This window comes from Quercus robur, chromosome 7 (assembly GCF_932294415.1).
Source record: "Quercus robur chromosome 7, dhQueRobu3.1, whole genome shotgun sequence".
In the NCBI taxonomy this organism is placed as follows: domain Eukaryota; kingdom Viridiplantae; phylum Streptophyta; class Magnoliopsida; order Fagales; family Fagaceae; genus Quercus; species Quercus robur.
Window position 1 is genome coordinate 39,187,079 of NC_065540.1, and position 21,865 is coordinate 39,208,943.

The 21,865-nt window shown below is 36.4% G+C and overlaps 2 protein-coding genes across 2 annotated transcripts; both read left to right on the forward strand.

Annotated features, from left to right (window-relative positions):
* The first annotated feature begins 256 nt into the window (after window positions 1-256).
* Window positions 257-1,492, forward strand: LOC126691378 (uncharacterized). The gene has a single exon (XM_050386424.1). It carries the CDS (start codon window positions 257-259, stop codon window positions 1,490-1,492), a length of 1,236 nt encoding a protein of 411 aa, XP_050242381.1.
* Window positions 1,493-19,943: 18,451 nt separating this feature from the next.
* LOC126691379 (uncharacterized) lies at window positions 19,944-21,222 on the forward strand. Its single transcript, XM_050386426.1, has 2 exons — window positions 19,944-20,015; window positions 20,182-21,222. Exons 1-2 carry the CDS (start codon window positions 19,944-19,946, stop codon window positions 21,220-21,222), a joined length of 1,113 nt encoding a protein of 370 aa, XP_050242383.1.
* The last annotated feature ends 643 nt before the right edge of the window (window positions 21,223-21,865 follow it).

Sequence of the window (21,865 nt, forward strand, 5' to 3'; positions counted from 1 at the left end):
ATTTTTTTTAACTTTAAATCCAATGATAAATTCAAACCTAAAGGTCATATTTTTTAACTTTAAATCCAATGGTAAATTCAAACCTAAAGGTCATATTTTTTAACTTTAAACCCAATGGTAAATTCAAACCTAAAGGTCAAATTTTTGAAATTCAAACTCAAGTCACATTCTTGCTCTATAAATATGATCATTTTCTCTCTAATTTCCACCCACTTCTACAAAATTATCTATTCCATTCGGTTTTTGTTCTCTCTTAATGGATTTCCATCATGACATTGATTTTATTTTTCCAAATGATGAGCCTCCATTTGACTCATCTTCTGATGATGATGAGATGGAACTTACTCTAGCTATTGCCATAGAAGAATTAAAGAATGAAAGAGCATCAACATCACGTCGTCGTTCTGTTCAACCTCGCAGGTTTATCTGGCGTAATCCTTTTCAAGGTCATGATAGGCTTTTCCATGATTATTTTGCTGAAACACCAGTGTATCCTCCTAATTTATTTCGAAGGAGGTTTCAAATGAGTTGTTCTCTTTTTCTACGTATCCATTCAAGAGTTGAAGCTACTGAACCATACTTTGTTCAAAAAAGAAATGCGGCTAACACACTCGGGTTGTCTTCCCTTCAAAAGATGACCGCTGCAATCAAAATGCTTGCTTATGGAGTGTCGGCTGATTTCATGGATGAATACATAAGGATTGGAGAAACCACTGCAATAAAAAGCTTAAAAAAAATTGTTAAAGCGGTAGTTTCAATCTTTTCTAAAGAGTACTTGAGGTCACCAAACAACAATGACATTGCAAGGTTGTTAGCAGTTGGCCAACATCGTGGATTTCCAGGAATGCTAGGGAGCATCGACTGCATGCATTGGAAATGGAAGAATTGTCCAAGTAAGTGGAAAGGTCAATATATTGGTCATACACGTGATCCAACAATAATTTTGGAAATCATGGCGTCGTATGACCTTTGGATATGGCATGCATTTTTTGGGTTACTGGGGTCTCACAATGACATCAATGTCCTAGAGCGGTCTTCTGTATTTTCTGAGCTTGCTGAAGGGCGTGCTCCTCCGGTTAATTACTCGATAAATGGTAATAACTATTCGATGGGGTACTATCTTGCAGATGGTATATATCTATCATGGGCAACATTTGTCAAAACAATTCCAGCACCACAAGACCGTAAAAGACAACATTTTGCTTCCGCACAAGAGGGTATCAGGAAGGATGTCGAACGTGCATTTGGAGTACTTCAAGTGCGATTTGCAATTGTGCGTGGGCCTACACGTTTTTTCCACCTTGAAACGCTTAAGGACATTATGATGGCATGTATAATATTGCATAATATGATCGTTGAAAATGAGCGACATACTTACCTTGGAGCAAATGACTTTGATTATGATCAAATCAACGATAATGGACTCGAACCGGTGTCACATAATCCCACTTGTAACCTTATGCAGTTCATTGAACGTCATAATTCCATTTGAGATAGAGGAATTCATTCTCAACTTCAAGCAGATCTCGTTGAGCAACTATGGCAACTACAAGGCCAGTTGTAGGAATTTGTAATTCTAAATTTCTAAGCATTACTACTTTTATTTAATGTGAACCTTCGTTGGAATTTGAAATTTTCTAAGTTTAATATTACTAAGTTTCCAAAAAATTGAGACAACAAAAGGTTGTATATAAGTTGACAAACCCTTAGGTAAGTTTGCCAACTCAAGTTTAGTTGTAAACTTACACTAGACACTATCCTGATCATTGGTCATTTTTAACACAACTGTAGCTATTCAACAAAGCTTATTTGCTTAGTAAATCAGTATATGTAGCCTAAAGCAAACACCTTTTCTACCATACATTGACATTCTATACCTAATACTTCATTTGATAAAAGTCCATTCATAATTTATAGTTATTCAATAATTTAAAACACAGCAGAACAATAATGTAGAACTATGCAGAACAATAATTTTTCTTTCTTTATCTCAAACAGGGGTATTTAACCCCTTGCTAACAGCAGAAAAATAATGCAGAACTATGTAGAAAATCATGTCTGCAGAATTTAGAAAAATAACATTATGCAGAAAAATAACATTATGCAAGTACAGCCACCTGTTGAGAAAGTGCAGAAAAATAACACTATGCAGAAAAATAACATTATGCAGAAAAATAACACAATGCAAGTGCAGAAAAATAACACAATGCAAGTACAGCCACCTGTTGAGAAAGTGCAGAAAAATAATTATGCAGAAAAATAACACTATGCAAGTACAGCCACCTGTTGAGAAAGTGCAGAAAAATAATTATGCAAAAAAATAACACTATGCAAGTACAGCCACCTGTTAAGAAAGTGCAGAAAAATAACATTATGCAGAAAAAATAACACCAAGCAGAAAATAACATTATGCAAAACAATAACATTATGCAGAAAAATAACATTATGCAGAAAAATAACATTATGCAGAAAAATGACACAATGCAAGTACAGCCACCTGTTGAGTAAGTGCAGAAAAATAGCATATACAACTAATAAAATCAACAACCAATAAAATAGCATATTTACATTCAAATAACATTTACAACCAATAAAATCAACAAGTACAACCACTTCAACAGAGACATTGCTTCACCCAAAACAGAATGACAAGAACAGAATCACAAATTAAATTGAATAATCAAGTACTATTGTTCGTGCACAATACAAAATTTACAACATTGCATCTATTTCCTTGCACAAGTGAAGACTAAAAAAATATATCTAACATGATTAGAGATTGAATAATCATGTTCCTTGCACAAGTAAATACTACAAAAGAGATGTCTAACATCAAATCATCTATGTCAACTATGTGCTAGTATCTTTGCACTATACAAGAAATTACTTGATTAGATATTGTCAATAATAATATTCCATTATGATGTATATTTAGACCTTAACCTCTCCAAGATTTTCAAATGACGTAGACGAATATATTCTTTTTACTCAAGATCCATGGTTCTTGTATATTTCATCATAAGTTCATCTTCCATTTTCCTCTTTTCTACTTCATTCTTCTCTTCCTTGATACAAATCAACTCTCTTCGTTCTTCGGATGCAATGCGCATTGCCTCTCTTCGTTCTTCGGATGCAATGCGCATTGCCTCTCTTCGTTCTTCGGATGCAATGCGCATTGCCTCTCTTCGTTCTTCTAATGCAATGCACATACTTTCCTTTTTCTCCTCATGCATTCTTCTCTTTTCTTCCTTGATTTCATCCAATTGGGAGGAAAGTGTTGGGACCACGTCATCACAATTCTTTCTTTTCTTTAATTTCTCCTTTTCGGCCTTCTTGCCTATGGGTCTCTCCAAGGTTTCGCCTGAGTTCATCTCATCATTATCTTCATCTACATTTATTGAGCTTGCAAAGGTATGACAAGATTGTGTGGCTGGTCGTGTGGCTGGTTGTCTTGTGCGGGCCTTCAAACTATCTCTTAGAATCAACCACTTAGCTTCATTCCTCAAAATTCTCCAACAATGTTCCAATTGAAATGCATTTTTGCAATTAATTTGATACATAGCTTTTGCATCTTCAATCTACAAAAGTAAAAAATTGAAAATAATGAGAATCATAAAACTAAAAGTGTTTTGATGTACAATACATATTAGATGTTGAGTTGAAATACCTTGTCATACTCAGTTTTACTACTTTCATTCCGGTTCTCAATTTGGGCCAAGCATCCACAAAACTTGTTGGTTTCCCTTTGAATTGTTGACCACCGATTATTTAAAGAATCCTTGGTGCGGTTAAATTTCTTGTCATTGTGGAAGGTAGACCGAATTCTCTCCCAAAATGTTGTGTGTTTTTGGTCCGTCGATGTCACAGCATCTAAGCTAACATTGAGCCACGCCGACACTAGCTTAATGTCTTCATCTATGGTGAAGTTGATTCCTCATTGACCTCTCTTAGTAGTTGATTTTTTTGCAATGGGGAGTATAGATTGTCCCATTTCAACTTGGGGTGGAGATTGATGGACATTGACGTCTGAATGCGGAGTGGACATCAAATTACTACTGTCAAAAGACTCAAAACCTTGTTCATTGTCTTGTAAAATGTCAAGGAAGAAGGGATTTTGATTTTGTGAGTCCATCACCTAACAAACACCAAAGTAATTTAGAAGCAGCACTAATAAGCAACAAAATTAAAAACAAAAAAGAAAAGGCATTGTTTAACATAGACTTAAGAGTATAACTCGCTAAAAACACAAAAAACACCAACCGTCCCCATTGACACATGATCCATCCATGTCTAAAATACTAACATTATCAACAAAACTCTCAGCTCTCAAGTAAAACTCATATGCATTTGTACTTATATTAATACAGAATCAAGGAAACTCACAGCCAATACAACAACCAAAATTCATTTAACTGCACAGAATTAATCAAATTCCACAATCACAACCAAGCACCCTTATGGTCTAATTCATTGACCAATTCATGTACAAACACAAGAAAATCAAACCTCAAAACAACAGAATTGAGAGCATGGAATTCAACCATAGAAATAATGAGTATTCAACCTCAAACCTCAAACCTCAAACCTCAAACACAAGATAAAACCTAAAACCTCAAACCTCAAAAAATCAAACCTCAAACCTCAAACACAAGATAAAACCCACATGGAATTCAACCTTAGAAATAATAAGTATTCAACAGAATTCAAAAATAAATCAAAATTTAAACCGATTTCCCACAAATTATTCTCAAATGAAGAACTAAAAAAAGACTAATTTTATCAAATTTGGCTTGCAAAAGAGAGACAGAAAGACAAGTAGTTAGCTATACTGTTTGCAACCTATATGATTAGTCCTAGAATAAAAATAAAAAATTAAAGATTAGTCCTAGATTAAAATTACTCCACAGGCAGAGACATACTAGGCTATTCTTTCATGGCCAACAAACAGTATATGTTTCTCAAGTATATCCCAAAGAAATTGTAAAATGAATATCAAGATTATCTTCCACTAAATGTTCAAATAAAACAGTTTTTTTCACCAGTTGAACATCCAAATACATAAATAGCAAAACTCTAGACAGAACTGAGAGCATCTTTTACCTCTAAGTAGTGGGTGTCCAAGTCCACAGCTGCCCGTTGCTCAGGAGATTTGGCCCGTAAGAAACGGATTGTAACGGATAAAGTTTTTAGATCAAGTTGCAAGAAACAAAATAATTTGAGCATCTTTTTGAGGAATAAGTTACTTGCAAAATTAAGTAACCGAACATAATAAATTTATATCGTTGAGAATTTTACAATAATTTATCGCTACAATAATTTATATAGTTTTCTCATTAAAACATAAGAAAACTATGAACATCAAATGGAGCAAGGGGGATAATGTCCCCAGGTAAGTATTCAACCCAAAACTGAAGTTCTAGCCCAACCCGAGAGTCCACCAAATCAGCACAGGGAAAACAGCATAGGGAAAATAGTCTGAAAGCTAAGTATATAACTAAGTAGTTTATAACTAAGTATATACCCTGTTCAATCAATCCGAAAACAGGGGAGAAATAGAAATTTAATACAATTTTAAAAACTCCAAATTCTTCAAACACTCCCTACACACGGGGAAACTAATCCATATCAAAAGACATAAAATTTAATCCCCCTGAACTCTAAAATAATCAAATATAAATACACACAAAACCTGAAATGCTAATAAATTCCAAAAATAACTACAGGTGTGCTCCAAAGAATCCCTAAAAAAAAACCCTAAACCAGAAAAAATTTGAAACAAGAAACCCCCAAAAAAATTAGTTTAGAGAAACTCCCAAGAATCTTGATTGAAACCAAAAAACTCTAAAATCTCAATGAGAAAAACCCATACCTTTTTTAGAGAAATCAGCCCCAACGTCTGTCAATAGAGAAGATTTTGTCCGTCAATTGATCCACCCTCCTCACGTAACTGTAAAACTCCCAAACCGATCACATTTTATTTCCTGTGGTGATGAGAATGAGCAAAAGAATTCGGACTGTAATATGAGAGGAAGAACTCAAGAGGGAGAGGGAAGCTGAGACCTGAGAGAGGCGTTGGTGTGCTTAGTGAGAGGAGAGAGAAAAAAAAGAGCGAAAATGAGGTTTTTATTATACTGTACAAATAATATTATTTTAAGGGATAAACGGGCTACAGTGCCCGTGTAAATTTACACGGGTATTGTAACTCATTGAAAATTATAGATGGGTTTACATGATTTTAAATGGACTGATGTAGTGTGTTTTTTGCTTCAAAATATGTAAAAATAGTCAAAATGTGTATTTTATACATTTATAAAATAGCTGGTGTGAATGCTCTTACTCCGTATAAGATAAAAAGAAACATTTGGATAATAATATATACAAGTACGCAAATTTTCAAGTGGGTCATCCGTACATACAGTACACATAAACCGGAGAATATATAATTCACACTAATATTCTGCTAGTGTTATAGCTTATAGGAAAACTTAACTATGAAGGTAATTGGAAATTGGCACCCAATGACATGTATCAACTTTCCACCCAATAGGACATTGCTTAGTTTCTTAATTCTTGGGGTCTAAACAGACTTTTTTGGAGTACTCTGTTTCTTTCACTATCTTTTTAATTCTTGAGGTTCAGTTGTCAAAATTACTATAACATGTTCAATTCCATCACGAGGGCTGTCAGTGCTTTAACATCGTAAGTTTATTTTACTCTCTGTATATGTTTGAGAATTTGCTTATTTTTGGTAACTTATTTACATAGTATTTACAAATTGTCATCAGCTTTCGCCATTCATTGGCTGCATTGTTGGTTGTTAAATATATATAAAAAATGAATCTTCTGTAAATTTTCAAGATTTATAAAAGATGTCACCATCCTTTAATTTCTTGCTTATCATGCAATAAAAGTAATCACAATCAAACTAAATGGACGTTAATTTTTTGGTAAAACACTAATCATCATAGTCTCATGTGTAATGATGTCTCTCTACCCTAGCCTTGATTCCTTAACCTTTATTGTAAGTGATCCATGCTTCAATTTGACACAAGTATTCATACATATCCTGGTTAAGGATTCTGAGGAATTTCCCGCTTCGAGCTTTGCACTACTTTCTTCTTGAGTTTTGCAATTTTCTCCTTGATAAAACTCTCTGCTTTGTCTACAATATTCACACAATTGAACAACGATAAACAAAAAGAGTGGGAATGTGTAAGAATAATGTAAACTAGCCGCGAACCTGCGTGTTGCGCATGATAATTATTTTTATGGTGGTTTTATTAAATTTTTTTTTTACAATTTAAACTAATCTAATAATGAGTTATATATTTCGTAATTATATTTTTATTTATTATAGGAACAATCATAAATGTAATATAGGAGCAATCCAAAACATCAAAAAAAATGTAAACTAAAAAAAATTAATAAAACTTAACAATGATTAATTGAACCAATATTAGGATAAAATTTTGTTTTTGATAATCTATTAAGGTTATTTTCTTTGTAGAAATTATAATTTCAACCGCCCAAAACATATTATCAAATAAAAAATTATTAGCAAAATCTAAGAATTAAATTCCTATACATGCATTGTTATAAAATAATAATAATAAAAATAAAATTGCAAAAGTTAAAATTTGTCACCTATCCAATTATTTTCGTTTGGCTAACCTTTGCTTTTCTTTAAATAAATGGCATGATAGAGTACTTCTAATACAACTATTAAGAGTACTTTGTCCACCACAAAGAATTAGAAAATAAACAAAAATTAGTAAAGTCTCATAGTTTAACATCTAAATTGAGCACTATAAAAAATCATGCTATATAACAGAATAAATACCAAATTATCCAAATTATGCTATATAATAGAATAATATTATATTTTTATATGCTATATTTAATTCTTTAGAACACAATAGGATAACATTTTACAATCAAAGAGAATAAAAAAAATAATTAAAAAAAAAAAACAACAACAATTTAAAAAACTAAACTAAATCACAATTTAAAAAACAAAACTAAATCGCATTAACCCAAAATAGAGTTTTAAAGAATATAAAAAATTATCAACCTAAAGTAGAGATGCAAGAAAAATAAAAAATAAAAACCCACCAAAAAATTTATAGAGAGAGAGAGAGAGAGGGAACCTTTTTTTTTTTTTTTTGTGAGGAAAAACTATGCATAAAATAGAAGAGATAGTGACAAATTTATAGTAAGATGATGTGAATAAGAAGAGACAAAAATAAAGAAAGATGAAGGGAAAGAGGAGGAATGATATTAATGTGGAGGGTAGTGGGGAGACGAAAAGGTAAGGGAGGAAGAAAGATTGAAGAAGTAGTGGGGAGATAAAATGGTAAGGGAGAGAGATAGGTTGGAAAAGTGTAAATATTTAAAAAAATATATATTAAAAACAATTATAAGAAAATTGAAAAAAAAAAAAAAAAAAAAAAACCCAAAAGCTTGAAAGGCTTCAATGTAGTTTTTTTTTTTTTCCCTTTAAGCTGAAAAGGCTCACACAAAACCCTAAAACTGAATTGAAAAGGCTTTGGGTTGGGCTTGATAGTCGAACTAAATAAATAAGAGTTAGGCTGGATTAATTATACAAATTTATTATAGGGTGATAGTGGAAGTAAATAAATAAGTAGTAGGCTGCATTTATAGGGCTAAAAATTGTAAAAATCATTTTAAAATTATGGGACAAATTATATTTTAAAAGAGAAAAGAAAAAAAAGAATGATGTGGCAGCTGATTTAGCGCAACGTGAGAGTAGCAGCATTAAACGCTACGCTTTAGCTTTTAGTAATATATAGATATAGATTAAAATTGTGGCTAAATTAGAACTTTTCTTCCTTGGAATTGTGTTCACATAGCTTCTCAAGAATTCTATATCTTGATGGATTTGTACTAGTTATTATTACTCAATATTATCATGCCTAAATCCTTTTGAGCAAGCTTTCAATATTTTTATGGTAAAGATAAAGACAACAAAATTCAATTTAAAGTTGTATTAAAAGTGAAGTAAAAATTTCAAAATCTATTAGTTGATTTTAATCATCCAAATTTAAATTCACGTCCCAATCCTGCTATAACGCACCAAATAGTCAAATTGAAGTCTTTAAGATTGTAGTTAATCTATTGGTTGTTTGTTTTTACCAATATTGGCTCCCCAATTTTAGTTCCTTAACTTGTAGAGTAACTTACTTGAATGAAGGCAGTAGCAGACATTGGCTATGCATTCTCCACTAATTGCATGCTCCAAATTGACGCAAGCAAAGCAAATAGACACCGCATAACTTGAACTCCATAACTGCTCTGGCATTCCTGACCCAGTAATGTTTTGCTGGTCAATATGTAGTATCCTGGATAGTATTCTACAATTGTACCACATTTAAAGAAAAGATAAAGAAAGAGAGTGATCGGTAAATACGTATGCTTCCCTTGCATTACGGCATAAATAGGATAAAGTTTTCATTCTATAGCTTAAATTTTTTTTTTTTTTTTTGAAACCATTCTATAGCTTAAAATTTAAACACTGGTTCTTTTTTTTTTTTTTGAGAAAAAGGTAAGCGAAATTTTATTAAAAAAACAAACTACAGAAAAAAACAACCAAACAAACTCAGGAGCAATCAGACTGAAATACATCAACCACCTCCTCAGGTAGAGCTTCTACCCAAACCTCTACATCTGCAGTTAAAACTGCTTTTTTAGCTAGACTATGCGCTAAGCTATTCCCTTCCCGCCTAACATGCTGAAACCTACAGCCTCTCAACAGCTGGCCCATCCTCTTAGTCTCATCAATGATATGCCCAAATAATAGATTACAAGGATCTGGACGCTACAAAGCCTGAATAACGTGGAGACAATCACCTTCAACTATAATATTAAACAAACTCAGCTCCCTTGCAAAAATCACTGCCCTCCGAGCTGCCAAAGCTTCAGCCATATCCACCGATTGAACCTGGCCCAAATTCTGGCATAGAGCAGCAATGACTTGCCCAGCCTGATCTCTAAACACAACACCAATCGCAGCTGACCCCGATTCTTTGGAAAAAGCAGCATCAAAGTTTGCTTTGTACCAATCTGCAGGTGGTGGAGACCAACGCACTCTAGGCCGTGGAATAGACACACTCTGCTCCCGCCAATTCACCTCCTCATATTCCATCACCAACGCCTTGGCCCGATCACCCAGCTCATGCAGCGGCCAGACAGGTTGTCATTCCCGCAACCGATTTTGACGTTGCCATAAACACCAAGCCACCGTGGCAAAGAAAGCAATCCTGAAACTTGATCCACCACTGAAAAGCTCCCTTAATAATTCAAAGAAAGTCCGACACTTCTTCTGAACCAGCGAGCGGAACTCTGGGATTGACGTCCAGACCGAGCGAGATTGATCGCACAGCCATAAACAGTGTAAGGTTGTTTCCGTGTGGTCATCACAGCCAGCACACACCGGACTGATTGGGAGGTGCCGAGCCAGCAGGTTTTGTTTTGTTGGTAAAGAATCCCTTGCAACGCGCCAAATGAAATGCCGTATCTTATTTGGTGTCTGGATCTTCCAAATCTTCTTCCAAACCAGACCATTTTCGTCTGAAGTTGATGAACTCGGCATAAGAGAAACTTCAGCAGAAACCAACATCCGGTAAGCACTCCTGACACTATACTCACCATCATTGGTTAGAGGCCAAATCATAGTATCTTCAGCCCCATCCTCGCAAACCTGAATCCTACGCACCATATCTGCCTCCCACGGAAGAAAGCAACTCGCTAGGCGACCCGGGTCCCAAATTCTAGTGTCAGGGAGGAATAAGTCACAGACTCGCTGAACTGATGAACTAGCTCTTGGAGAAATGATCTTGCTGTGGTTCAAATCAGGCAGCCACCTATGATGCCACACATCAATCAATTGGCCATTGCCAACCCTCCATATTGCCCCTTTCTCAATAACCCCACGAGCTTGTAAAATACTCCGCCAAGCATAAGAACATTTAGGATGAATTGAGGCTTCAAGAATATTCCCATTCGGAAAATATTTAGCACTAAACACTTTGAAAAGAAGGGATTCTCGATGATGAAGAAAGCGCCACACTTGTTTAGCCAACAACGCATTATTAAACTTTTGGAAATCCCGAAACCCCATACCTCCAATTGATTTTGAAGAGCATAAAGAACTCCACTTAACCCACTGAATTTTCTTCGCATCACCACTTCCCCACCAAAACTTGCGAATCATGGCTTCAATATCTTTACAGAGGCCCATCGGGAGCTTGAACACATTCATTGAATAGACTGGGATAGATTGAACCACTGCCTTAATCATAACCTCCCTCCCTGCTTGAGATAACAACTTTTCCTTCCATCCTTGCATACGGCCCCATATCCTTTCTTTGATTTGAGTGAAACATGCCGTCCTGTTCCTTCCAACAAAAGAAGGTAAGCCTAAATATTTCTCATAATGTCTAATAGCAGGGACATTAAGGGCCACTTTTAGAGCTTCCTGAGTCGCCTCATCTGTGTTTCTACTAAAGCAAAGAGTGGTTTTCTCTTTATTGATCACTTGCCCCGAAGCTACCTCATAGTAGGCCAATAGCTCTTGAACTTTATTGCATTCTTCTAAAGTAGACCTGCAAAAAATTAAGCAGTCATCTGCAAAGAAAAGATGAGTTAGTTTAGGCCCATTTCTACAAAGTGAGAAACCTTGTATGTCTCCTTTTGATGCAGCATTCCTTAAGAGTGCGTTCAAACCCTCGGCACAAAAGAGGAACAAATAAGGAGAAAGAGGATCACCCTGTCTTAGACCTCTAGAAGGAACAATCAAATCCTTTGGTTCACCGTTCACAAGAATAGAGTATGATACAGTGGTTATGCATTCCATAATCAAAGCCACCCAAGCAGGCGGAAATCCCATCTTGAGGAGAATTTTTTCAAGAAACACCCATTCTACCCGATCATAAGCCTTGCTCATATCTAACTTCATAGCCATAAAACCTTTCTTCCCTGTGCAGCTATTCTTCATATGATGCAAAGATTCAAAAGCAATTAAAATATTATCTGTAATCAATCTATCAGCAATGAAGGCACTCTGGGTCTCAGAAATAATGGTATTAAGCAAAGGCTTGAGGCGATTGGCAATCACCTTACTGATGATCTTATAAATCACATTGCACAAACTTATGGGTCTAAAATCCGAAACTCTTTCAGGATTGTGAACTTTAGGAATCAAAGTGATAAAGGTATGGTTTATAGACCTGAGAATGGACCTCGAATTTAGACAAGATAAAACAGCCTGAGTAACATCCATGCCTATATCAGTCCAATAAGTTTGATAAAACAAGGGCGGCATACCATCTGGACCAGGAGCTTTAAGCGGAGCCATTTCCTTAATTGCCACTCCCACCTCCTCACTGGTAAAAGGTCTCATAAGATCTTCGCTCATAGTCTCAGTTACCACAGCTTCAACCCCATCCAAAACCCTGTCAAAATCACGTGGATTTGAAGAAGTGAAGAGATGAGTATAAAAATCAGTAAGGAGAGCCGAGAAAACTCCCTCATCCTCCTGCCAATCCCCATTCCCATCACGCAAACCCTTAATGAAATTCTTCCTCTTCCTTTGTGTAGCAGTCCCATGAAAGAACTTTGTATTTTGATCACCATGTTGCAACCACTGAACCCTAGACCGTTGATGCCACATCTTCTCCTCTTTATCATATAAGATATTCAATTCTTTCTTAAGCCGCACCACCTCCTCATACTCCCCAGTTCTGACCGAAACTGCTTCAGCTTGCCACAGCTGGTCCTTAGCTTTCTTTATCTGCTGTTTTACGTTACCAAAGTGGACCCTATTCCAAGACTTCAAACGTTTCTTACATCTCTTAATTTTTGTGGCAGCAACGAACATGGGAGTACCATTAGGAGCACAATCCCAAGCCCTTTTTACCACTTCTTTGCACTCAGGATCTGAAATCCACATTGCTTCAAACCGGAAGGGCTTCCTGCGCCACTTTTGTAACTCATTTGCAGCATCCAAGGATAAAAGAATTGGCCTATGGTCTGATGTAAAACAATTCAGATGCTTCACCCTACCTGTAGGGAACCGAGTCAACCACTCATAATTTGCAACCCCCCTATCCAATCTTTCCCATATCCACTCTCCTCTTCGCCTACCATGCCAAGTGAAATCCGGTCCCGAAAACCCTAAATCAGCAAACCCACAATGGTCCAATGCATCACGAAAATTTTGCATCAAGTAGTGGGCCCGAGGTACCCCACCTTTCTTCTCTTGCACTTCGAGCAACTCATTAAAATCTCCCAAGCAACACCATGGAAGCTTTGGTTTAGAACTAAGCATACGTAACATATTCCAACCCTCCATCCGACACCCTGTATCAAGCTCTCCATAAAACCCAGTCAATCTCCACGCATTTTCCGAACCACCATGCACAATCGAATCTATGTGGTAGTTCGAAAAACTATCCACCCATACATCAATCCCTGCTTTCCACAAAAGAGCTAAACCACCACCCCTATCATCCGTAGGTACCGTAAAACAACCATCAAAGAAAATCTGATCTCTAACCCATTTCATACGCTCCTTAGATGACCATGTTTCAGATAAAAACACAATCATGGGATCTTGTGCTTGCACAATATCGGCAAGCTCTTGAACTGCACGCCGGTTCCCAAGCCCCCTGCAGTTCCAAGCTAAGATTTTCATGGCTGTCGGCAGGGCTGAGCATCAGCCTCCACCGTTTGATTTTTATGAACAATTGCTTGTTTCTTTCTACTAACTCTCACAAGATCCCTTTCCTCGCTCGAATCTTCCCTAGTACGTTTCAGAGAACAAAACTCCAATGTTTGTGTGGAAGAAGCACTATCTCGTACAGGTTGTAGAGGCACATCCTTCACCACCCTTTCTATCTCACCCATTCGAACTCCCACATCACTAACCCCATTATCCCTAACAACCTCCCCATTATTCTCCCCACCATCAAAACGTTCTAACTCCGCATCTATATCATCCAACTGAGCTTGAAAATCCTGACCAATGGGACCACTTTGCTGTCCTAGTTCCATATTCATATTTGGACTACTCACCTTAGGATTTCTGTCAACTTCCACATCCCCTGGTACCGTAACCTGAGCATGCATACCAACACAATCAGCTGCCCGCCCCACAACTCCATTACTGTGGAACTGGGCACTACCATCCTTCTGGTGAAGAATATTCAGTTCATCCGCATCTCTATCATTACCCCATTCCGGACTTGGAGCAGCCCCAATATCCTCATTTACCTCCTCTTCATAACCTGCAACACGAATCACTGTTTTCTTGGCCAAGTTCGGGGTATTTGCTCGCAGCCAAGGGCCAAATTGTTTGTCACCCTCCCTCAACGCACCCTTCTTTTTCAGTCCTACCGAGCAGTCCCTATCATGGTGGGTAAGACGCCCGCACCAATAACAAACGTTAGGCAAGCACTCGTATTTGAAGCTTACCCAGCCTTCCTCACCGGTACTTAATCCTATCTTTCTACCTCTGCACAGCGGCTTTGTAATATCAATCTTCACCCTTACCCGCAAAAAGTGGCTTCCTTCATAAACCTCATCCTCTGCCCCTGTGTTTAAGACTTCCCTTGCAACTGATGCAATGTCCTGTGCCACCCTCAACTTCAAACTACTGATAGGAAGATCATGAACCTGTAACCAGAAGTTAGCACTGTCAAAAACCAAGCCTTTCATCTCCATTTGACTCCCAATTCTCTTCAGCGCGACCAAAAACCTGTCAAAAGACCATGGTTCACCAGCGAGAACTCTGTCCGCGTCAGACTTCTCAGAGAAAATAAACAAAATTCAGTTGTCGCCCATATCACGAACTTCAAATCCCCTCTTAGTGTGCCACAGTGGTTTGAATGTTCTTGCTATTGCCTCTATATTCAGCGCCCTCACCGTAAAAAACTTTGCCGCCAACAAGAACTTCCCTTCCAAACCCCCATCGTCAACGTTGTACATGCTTCCTTCAGACTCCGTCAATGAGAAAGTCTCCCACAAAGCTGAAAGATTGTCCATACCTGACTTCCAGAGAGAATCCCTGTACCGAAATAGTCACAAAACCAGAGAAAAGAACCACAGCCTCACTCGGAGAGTAGGCACTTATTCTACTACCCTAGGGTTTAAGCGCCGCCTTAGGTTAGAGAAACGAGTCAACTTTTTTTAATTTAAACACTGGTTCTTGGGAGTTGTGTTTGACAAAATGAAAAATAAAAATCTTTATTCTTCCACATAATAGGCAGTGCAGATCTTGATGAGTTTGTTTTTATAACGACAACAATAAAATCAAAATTAAATACGGGAAGGATGTCATGGTCCTTTGTGTAGGGATTTGTTCTTTTTGAGTGATTTTTCAATTTGGATAAAATACTATTTTGGTCCCTAAACTCTACCAAAAGTTTGATTTTTTATCCATAAACTTTAAGAAATTCATTTTTTCATCCCTAAACTATTAAAAAATTCATATTTCGTCCCTAAACTATTGGAAATATTTTATTTATGTCCTTAAAATTTACCAAATGTTTGTTTTTCATCCCTAAACTATTGGAAAAAGTTCTTATTTCATCCCTATTTTTGTCTCTTAACTATTAAAAAAATTCTTTACAAAGTTGAGGGATGAAAAAATATTAAAAGTATAGCAAATACTTGTAAAGTTGTATATATGTCTTACTGTCTGATTACTTCTTAAAATATATAAAATTCAACATTTAGTTCTCTATCATTCTGAATATTTAAAATTTAATTTTATAACAAAAATTCAGATTTTGAAATTGTAAAAAAAGTTAAAAAAAATAACTACATTTCCTCATTCATTTATGAGATAAGTTATTTATGAGATAAGCAAGAAAGGCAAGTGCTGTGAATAGTGATATAGGTAAAAAAATAAACGTGTATACAATATAAATACTAAGGAAAAAAAAAAAAAAAAAAAAAAAAAAAAAAAAAAAAAAAAAAAAAAAAAAAAAAAAAAAAAAAAAAGAGGTTAGGACTTAGGCATGTCAGAGGCTAGGGCTTTGGTCTGTTTCTTTAAAGGTCGGAGTGGGGCTACTTTTTTTATTTTTATTAGAGGGGTCAAAGTGTCAAACTGTTTAAACCAATGCATTATCTTTAAGGCATTTTTACAGAGTTAGGAGGGGCAAGTGCCCCCTGGCCCCATGCTGCCTCCGCCCTGGTTGGCGGTGATGATGATCTTTTGATCAAGAAAGTGGTGTCATCGGACGGTGATGACGATCTTCCCCTCCACGTTGAGTACCACTTCTTGAGCTTCAAGGCGAGGTTTGGGAAAAGCTATGGGGGCGTAGAGGAGCACGATAACAGGTTCGGTGTGTTCAAGGCGAACCTGGGCAGAGCCAAGTTTCATCAGAAGCTGGACCCCAGCGCTGAACACGGTGTCACGAAGTTCTTGGATCTCACTTCGGCTGAGTTCAGGCGAAATTTTCGCGGGTTGAAGCGGCTTCGGACTTCGGTTGCCTTCCGATGCTCAGAAGGCTCCTATTCTTCCCACCAACGATCTCCCCACCGACTTTGACTGGCGTGATCACGGCACTGTCACGGGCGTCAAAAGACCAGGTTTTAAACTATTCAATAATAATAATAATGATAACAATAATTATAGTTTTGGATTTCTACAATTTTGGATTAACTTAAAAGAAAGTTGTGTTTGTTTTCTATGGATTCGTTTGGATACCGAAACTGAAAATTTAAAAAAAAAAAACTGTGTTTTTATTTTATATTTTTTTTTTTTTGAGAAACTATTTTTTATATATATATATAATTTTTATTTTAACAATTTAATTTATAAGTGGATAAAATAATTCGACAATTAACAGGAAACTTGTCCTATTTTTTAGGCAATGTTTTATGAGAATTAGAATTGCATTTTTACGGAATTATTCTTTAGTTTTGTCTCTACGTAAACATAAAGGTGTAGAAACATTTTTAAACTAAAAAATGAAGAATCCAAATAGAGAAGTTTTTTAAATAATAGTAATAGATAATAGACAACATATAATAGACAATAAAAAAGTTAGTTCCAGGCGCGCATAAAAAAAAAAAAAAAGAAAGAGAAAAAATAGAAAGCAGAAAAAGCAAAAGCACAAACGCAGCAGGCGCACGAAACATCAGTAGTACTAGCACCCTTAAGCCAAGTGGATTCACATCAAGTGCAATACTTAGGGTATTGTAATACCTAATCGATAGCTGAGATTGAAAGATTGAAAAAGTAAATTTCAATCTCAGTCATTAAATAAAATATATTTAAAAAAAGTTAAAAAGTTAAAGTTAAAAAAAGTTAAAAAAAATTGTGAGGGAAGTGTAGGTATTGCACCTGATGTGAATCCTAAGCCAAACTAACCCATTCATAAAAAAGTAACCCAACGTCAGTGCCTATTTATTGAGTACCTAATGCACATTTTTTGAGAACCTAATGCACACCTTTTGAGAATCGAACAGTTTCATAGCATCAAAAGAAAATCTTGCAAACAAACAAACAAAAAAATAATGTCTTCTCAAACCATAGTTTTAAAAATCGGACCGATCGGTTGAACCGGTTGAACCGAATACCAATCTGATCCGATTATTCATAAAAATCGGAAATGAAAGAAAAATCGGAAATAACCGGTAACCGTAGGTTTAACCGGAAAAACCGAGAACCGAAATGGTTGAACAGGTTTTGCAACAGTTCTGCAAAATGGGTGCAAACTAAAAAGATCTGAAACCAAACATTTTGCAGCAAAGATCTATTTCTTTTTTTCCTTAGATCCGCGTCTACTTGTGATGATTGAAGGCTTTGGTGAACATGGCATCAAAGGCTTCAAAGCTAGCCTCTTGAGCAGTCAAAATTCCTAACCTTGCCTGAAAACACACATCTTCATAAAGAGAGAGGCAAAGAAGAGATGGTTGAAAATCTTCACAGATACACACATATCTTCACAGATAGAGAGAAGAGATTGTTGAAAATCTTTGCTTGGATGTGAGAGAGGAGGACCACAATACACACGAAATTAAATTGATCCATTTTTCTTATGAGAGCTTCTTCTTAGTTTGTAAGAGAGAGAGTGGTTTCAATGGTTTGCACAGTTTGTAAAATTTGTGTTGTGCCGTGCTCTACCTCTGCTACTTGTTCAGTGTGCACACTGCACACAATAGTCAATAACACAATGAGAGCCACGCATTTTTTATATTGTTTTTTGAGAATCAATAACAGTCACAACTTTAATTTTCCTTAGCCTAAAGCTTTACTTTTTCTACTTTTTCCTTACAGGACAACGTGAGCAACTCACGTGGAATGAGGTTTCCCCCATCCCTTTTACATTTCTTTATGATAATTATGATATAAAAAAAAAAAAAAAAAAAAAAACAATGGTTTTAATAATTACTTAAGTGAACAATCTTAAAATTTACTTAATTTTTCTTTAAAATGAATGCATAATATGTAGGCCATTTTGAGGGAAAAAAGTAAACCTAAAAGAAGGACGTAACTAAATGTTATGTTTTGAAAATAATTTTTGGTTATTGTTTATTTATAGTTGGTTATTTTTATTTCTTACGTGTAAGATGTAAAAACTCACATAATTTTTTTGAAAATAGGTTATATATATATATATATATATTTTTTTTTTAATATAAATTATATGTAATAATCTTTTTATATTTTATTAACTATTTTTATAATTTTAAAATTAATAATTAAATATTTATGATATTATCGATTCAACCACCAGTCAGACTTCCTTCGGATCATAAAATCGATAATCACTCTTTTTTCCGCTTCTTTGACCGTACCTGTTTTTAAAAGTCTCAAATGCAGTACACCAAACCTTAACCCACTCTTAACCCAACCCATCCATAAAAAAGTAACCCAACCTCAGTGCCTATATATTGTCAACAATCAACCTAAGCCAAGCCAACCCATTCATAAAAAAGTAACCCAACGTCAGTGTCTATTTATTGAGTACCTAATGCACATTTTTTGAGAACCTAATGCACATCTTTTGAGAACCGAACAGTTTCATAGCATGAAAAGAAAATCTTGCAAACAAACAAACAAAAAAAAAAGGTCTTCTCAAACGCAGTACACCCAACCTTAACCCACCCTTAACCCAACCCATCCATAAAAAAGTAACCCAACCTCAGTGCCTATATATTGTCGAACAATCAACCTAACCTAACCCAACCCATCGAGGGACTGGTATCTCTTTTTTTGAGAATCTCATGGAGATAATCTCCACACCCCCCCTCCGCCCCCTCCGGTCGGTCTTGAACACCGAACAGTTTCATAGCATCAAAAGAAAATCTTGCAAAAAAAAAAAAAAAAAACTCTTTGTCAAACGTTTTTTTGGCCGAACTTGATAGACAGAGTTGAACGTGGAGAACTCCGCCGGCAGCTAATTTCTTCTCCTTCCTCCAGCCCTGCCCAAACAAAGAAGAGCAATCTGATGAGATGTGAAAATTTCATAGCAAAAGGTAATATAAAAAATTTCCTTCTGTCTTTATTTTCATCCTCTTGGTTCATATGTACTACTCATATTCATATATGTGCCCTAATTTCGGCAAGCCATCACGATCGATGGATAGTCAGAGAGAGCAAAGGAACCAGCAGTATATAAAGCAGAAAGTCAAGACAGAAGCCTGTGGAGGCAAATACAATAGGACAATAGCAACAGGAATCTGGAAATCCACCGGATCTACGAGCTTCAAAACCTTCACTTCCCAGATCCGCCGTTAACACATCACCTTCATGCCCAAAACCGTCACGTATCACCGATCTAGGCACTTAGATGGGCGAGAAGTGAGATCTCCGTGCACAAAGAATCACTGCTGGAGATGGTGAGCAAGGAGCTCGAAGCCGCTTCCGCTATGGCGGCTGGGTGGAGAGATCTCAGATGAGAGCGGTCGAAACTATGCGGGTCAGGTTAAACCGATACAACCCGTTTGCTGCCCTACCCGGTTCTATAGGGCCTGAGTTGGGCCAGGTAAGTCTCAACAATGTTAAACATTTCTTTATAGCTTCATGTTACTTACAGCCAACAAGCCCAGCTCTGAAAAGGAAAAAAAACTTGGTCCAAATCAAATCAAAATTAAAACCCAATAAACGCATGAATCAGATATTAGGTTAGGTTGATGGTTGACAATATATAGGCACTGATCTGTGAAATTGCAAAGCTAGTACCTAATTTTATGGATATTAAATCGTTGCTAACTGTTTGCAAACAATGGAATTCTGTCAGTCCAGAAATTACAAGGCCTTCATTCCCATTGCCATTCCCATTGCTTATGCTTTCCAAGACATTAAACACCAATTGGCGAAGTTTCTTTAATCTCTGCGACAGCAAACGCTATAGATTAGAACTATCTACATTCGGAGGAAAACGTTGTTGGGGATCTTCATATGGTTGGGTTGTATTACTGGATCCTAATTCTAATGCTCACCTTGAACACCTTGGCAAAGGAAGACAGATCATTCTTCCATCACTAAACACAATTCGAACACTGGCTGCTACAGAAGAGTGGTTTCGCCTTATACACAAATTCATTATTTTTAAGCAACCTTCCCATGAGTCATCTTTCCTTGTCATGGCAATTTTCGGCCCTAAGAATAGCTTGGCTTTTGTGAGAGTGGGAGAAGGAGCAGCTTTGAATGGAAGAGGACAAGATGAGTGGGTTCTTGTTGCCAATCCAGATGAATTCGAATTCAAGGATGTTGCATGTTTTAATGATCAAATATATGGACTTTGTGACAATGGCACACTGGTGTGCGTTGAACTAGATGCTGAGGTACAAGTTGTTTCTCCTCAACCAGAAGATGTATGGGAACCCCAGAAACTATATTTGGTGGAGTTATCTGGAAGTCTTTTTGGGGTTTTTGGTTATGGATATTATTATCCTTTGGAGAGGAGGTACGAGACCGTGTCTTTTTCGGTCTACAAGTTCAACTTCGATGCACCATCTTGGGAAGAAGTGAGAAATGGGAGAGGCTTGGAAGATCATGCTGTCTTTGTTGGTGATGGCAACTCCTGGTGCTGTCCTACAATCACCATATCTAGCAGTAGTAAAAGAATCTACTTCACAGACGACAATTGGCATGAAAATGAAGGATGTGATGTCGGAGTGTTTGACATGAAAACTAGTGAAATTCAACCCCTTCCATTCGGTGAGGACAACCCTTCTTCCTATTCTTGACCAATTTGGGTTACAACTACTATGTGATTGTATTAGCTTATTTTCCATTTTATTAGCTTATCTGTTTATGTACTTTGATTTCTCTAATATTGTTTGGCTTAATTGAAGACGTTTTGACCAAATACAATTTGACATTTTGGTTGTAAGCTGGACAAAATATTAAACCAATTTCTAGAATATGTAAGGTTCTGTTGCTGTCAATTTAAGTTTCTGTGAATCTATTTGTCCTATGCTCTGGATTTGAATTACAACATCTGAAAATGCAGTTTAAATGATGTTGGTAAGTAAATTGTTCAGAGAGAGCTGTAAAGCTGCATAAATTAGTATAGCATGCTAATTGCCAATAATCTGTTGAATTGATTTGCTTTCTTGTAGCAGCCGAAGCAATCTTACATAGATTCATTTGAAACCTTTTTCCCTTGATCCCCCAGTGAAAGAATCCAGTTGCAAAACTTGTTGCCTTAATGTCCTGGTGAAAACTCTCAAAAACCGATGGTTTCTACCCAATCTGGCTTCTGCAGAAAACACGCAAATCTCCCATTTACCCCTAGTTAGCAAACTCTATATAGTGTGGATAGTCTATCATTAACAGGCAACATACTACTGAATGAATGCCAGGAACCATTTTGCACCATTCATCCTA

Excerpts from the sequence above, each read along its gene's own strand:
- LOC126691378 (XM_050386424.1), top strand. The coding sequence starts at position 257 with ATGGATTTCCATCATGACATTGATTTTATTTTTCCAAATGATGAGCCT.
- LOC126691379 (XM_050386426.1), top strand. The coding sequence starts at position 19,944 with ATGCGGGTCAGGTTAAACCGATACAACCCGTTTGCTGCCCTACCCGGT. Across the intron at positions 20,016-20,181 it reads TAGGGCCTGAGTTGGGCCAG|GCACTGATCTGTGAAATTGC; the intron begins GTAAGTCTCAAC and ends GACAATATATAG.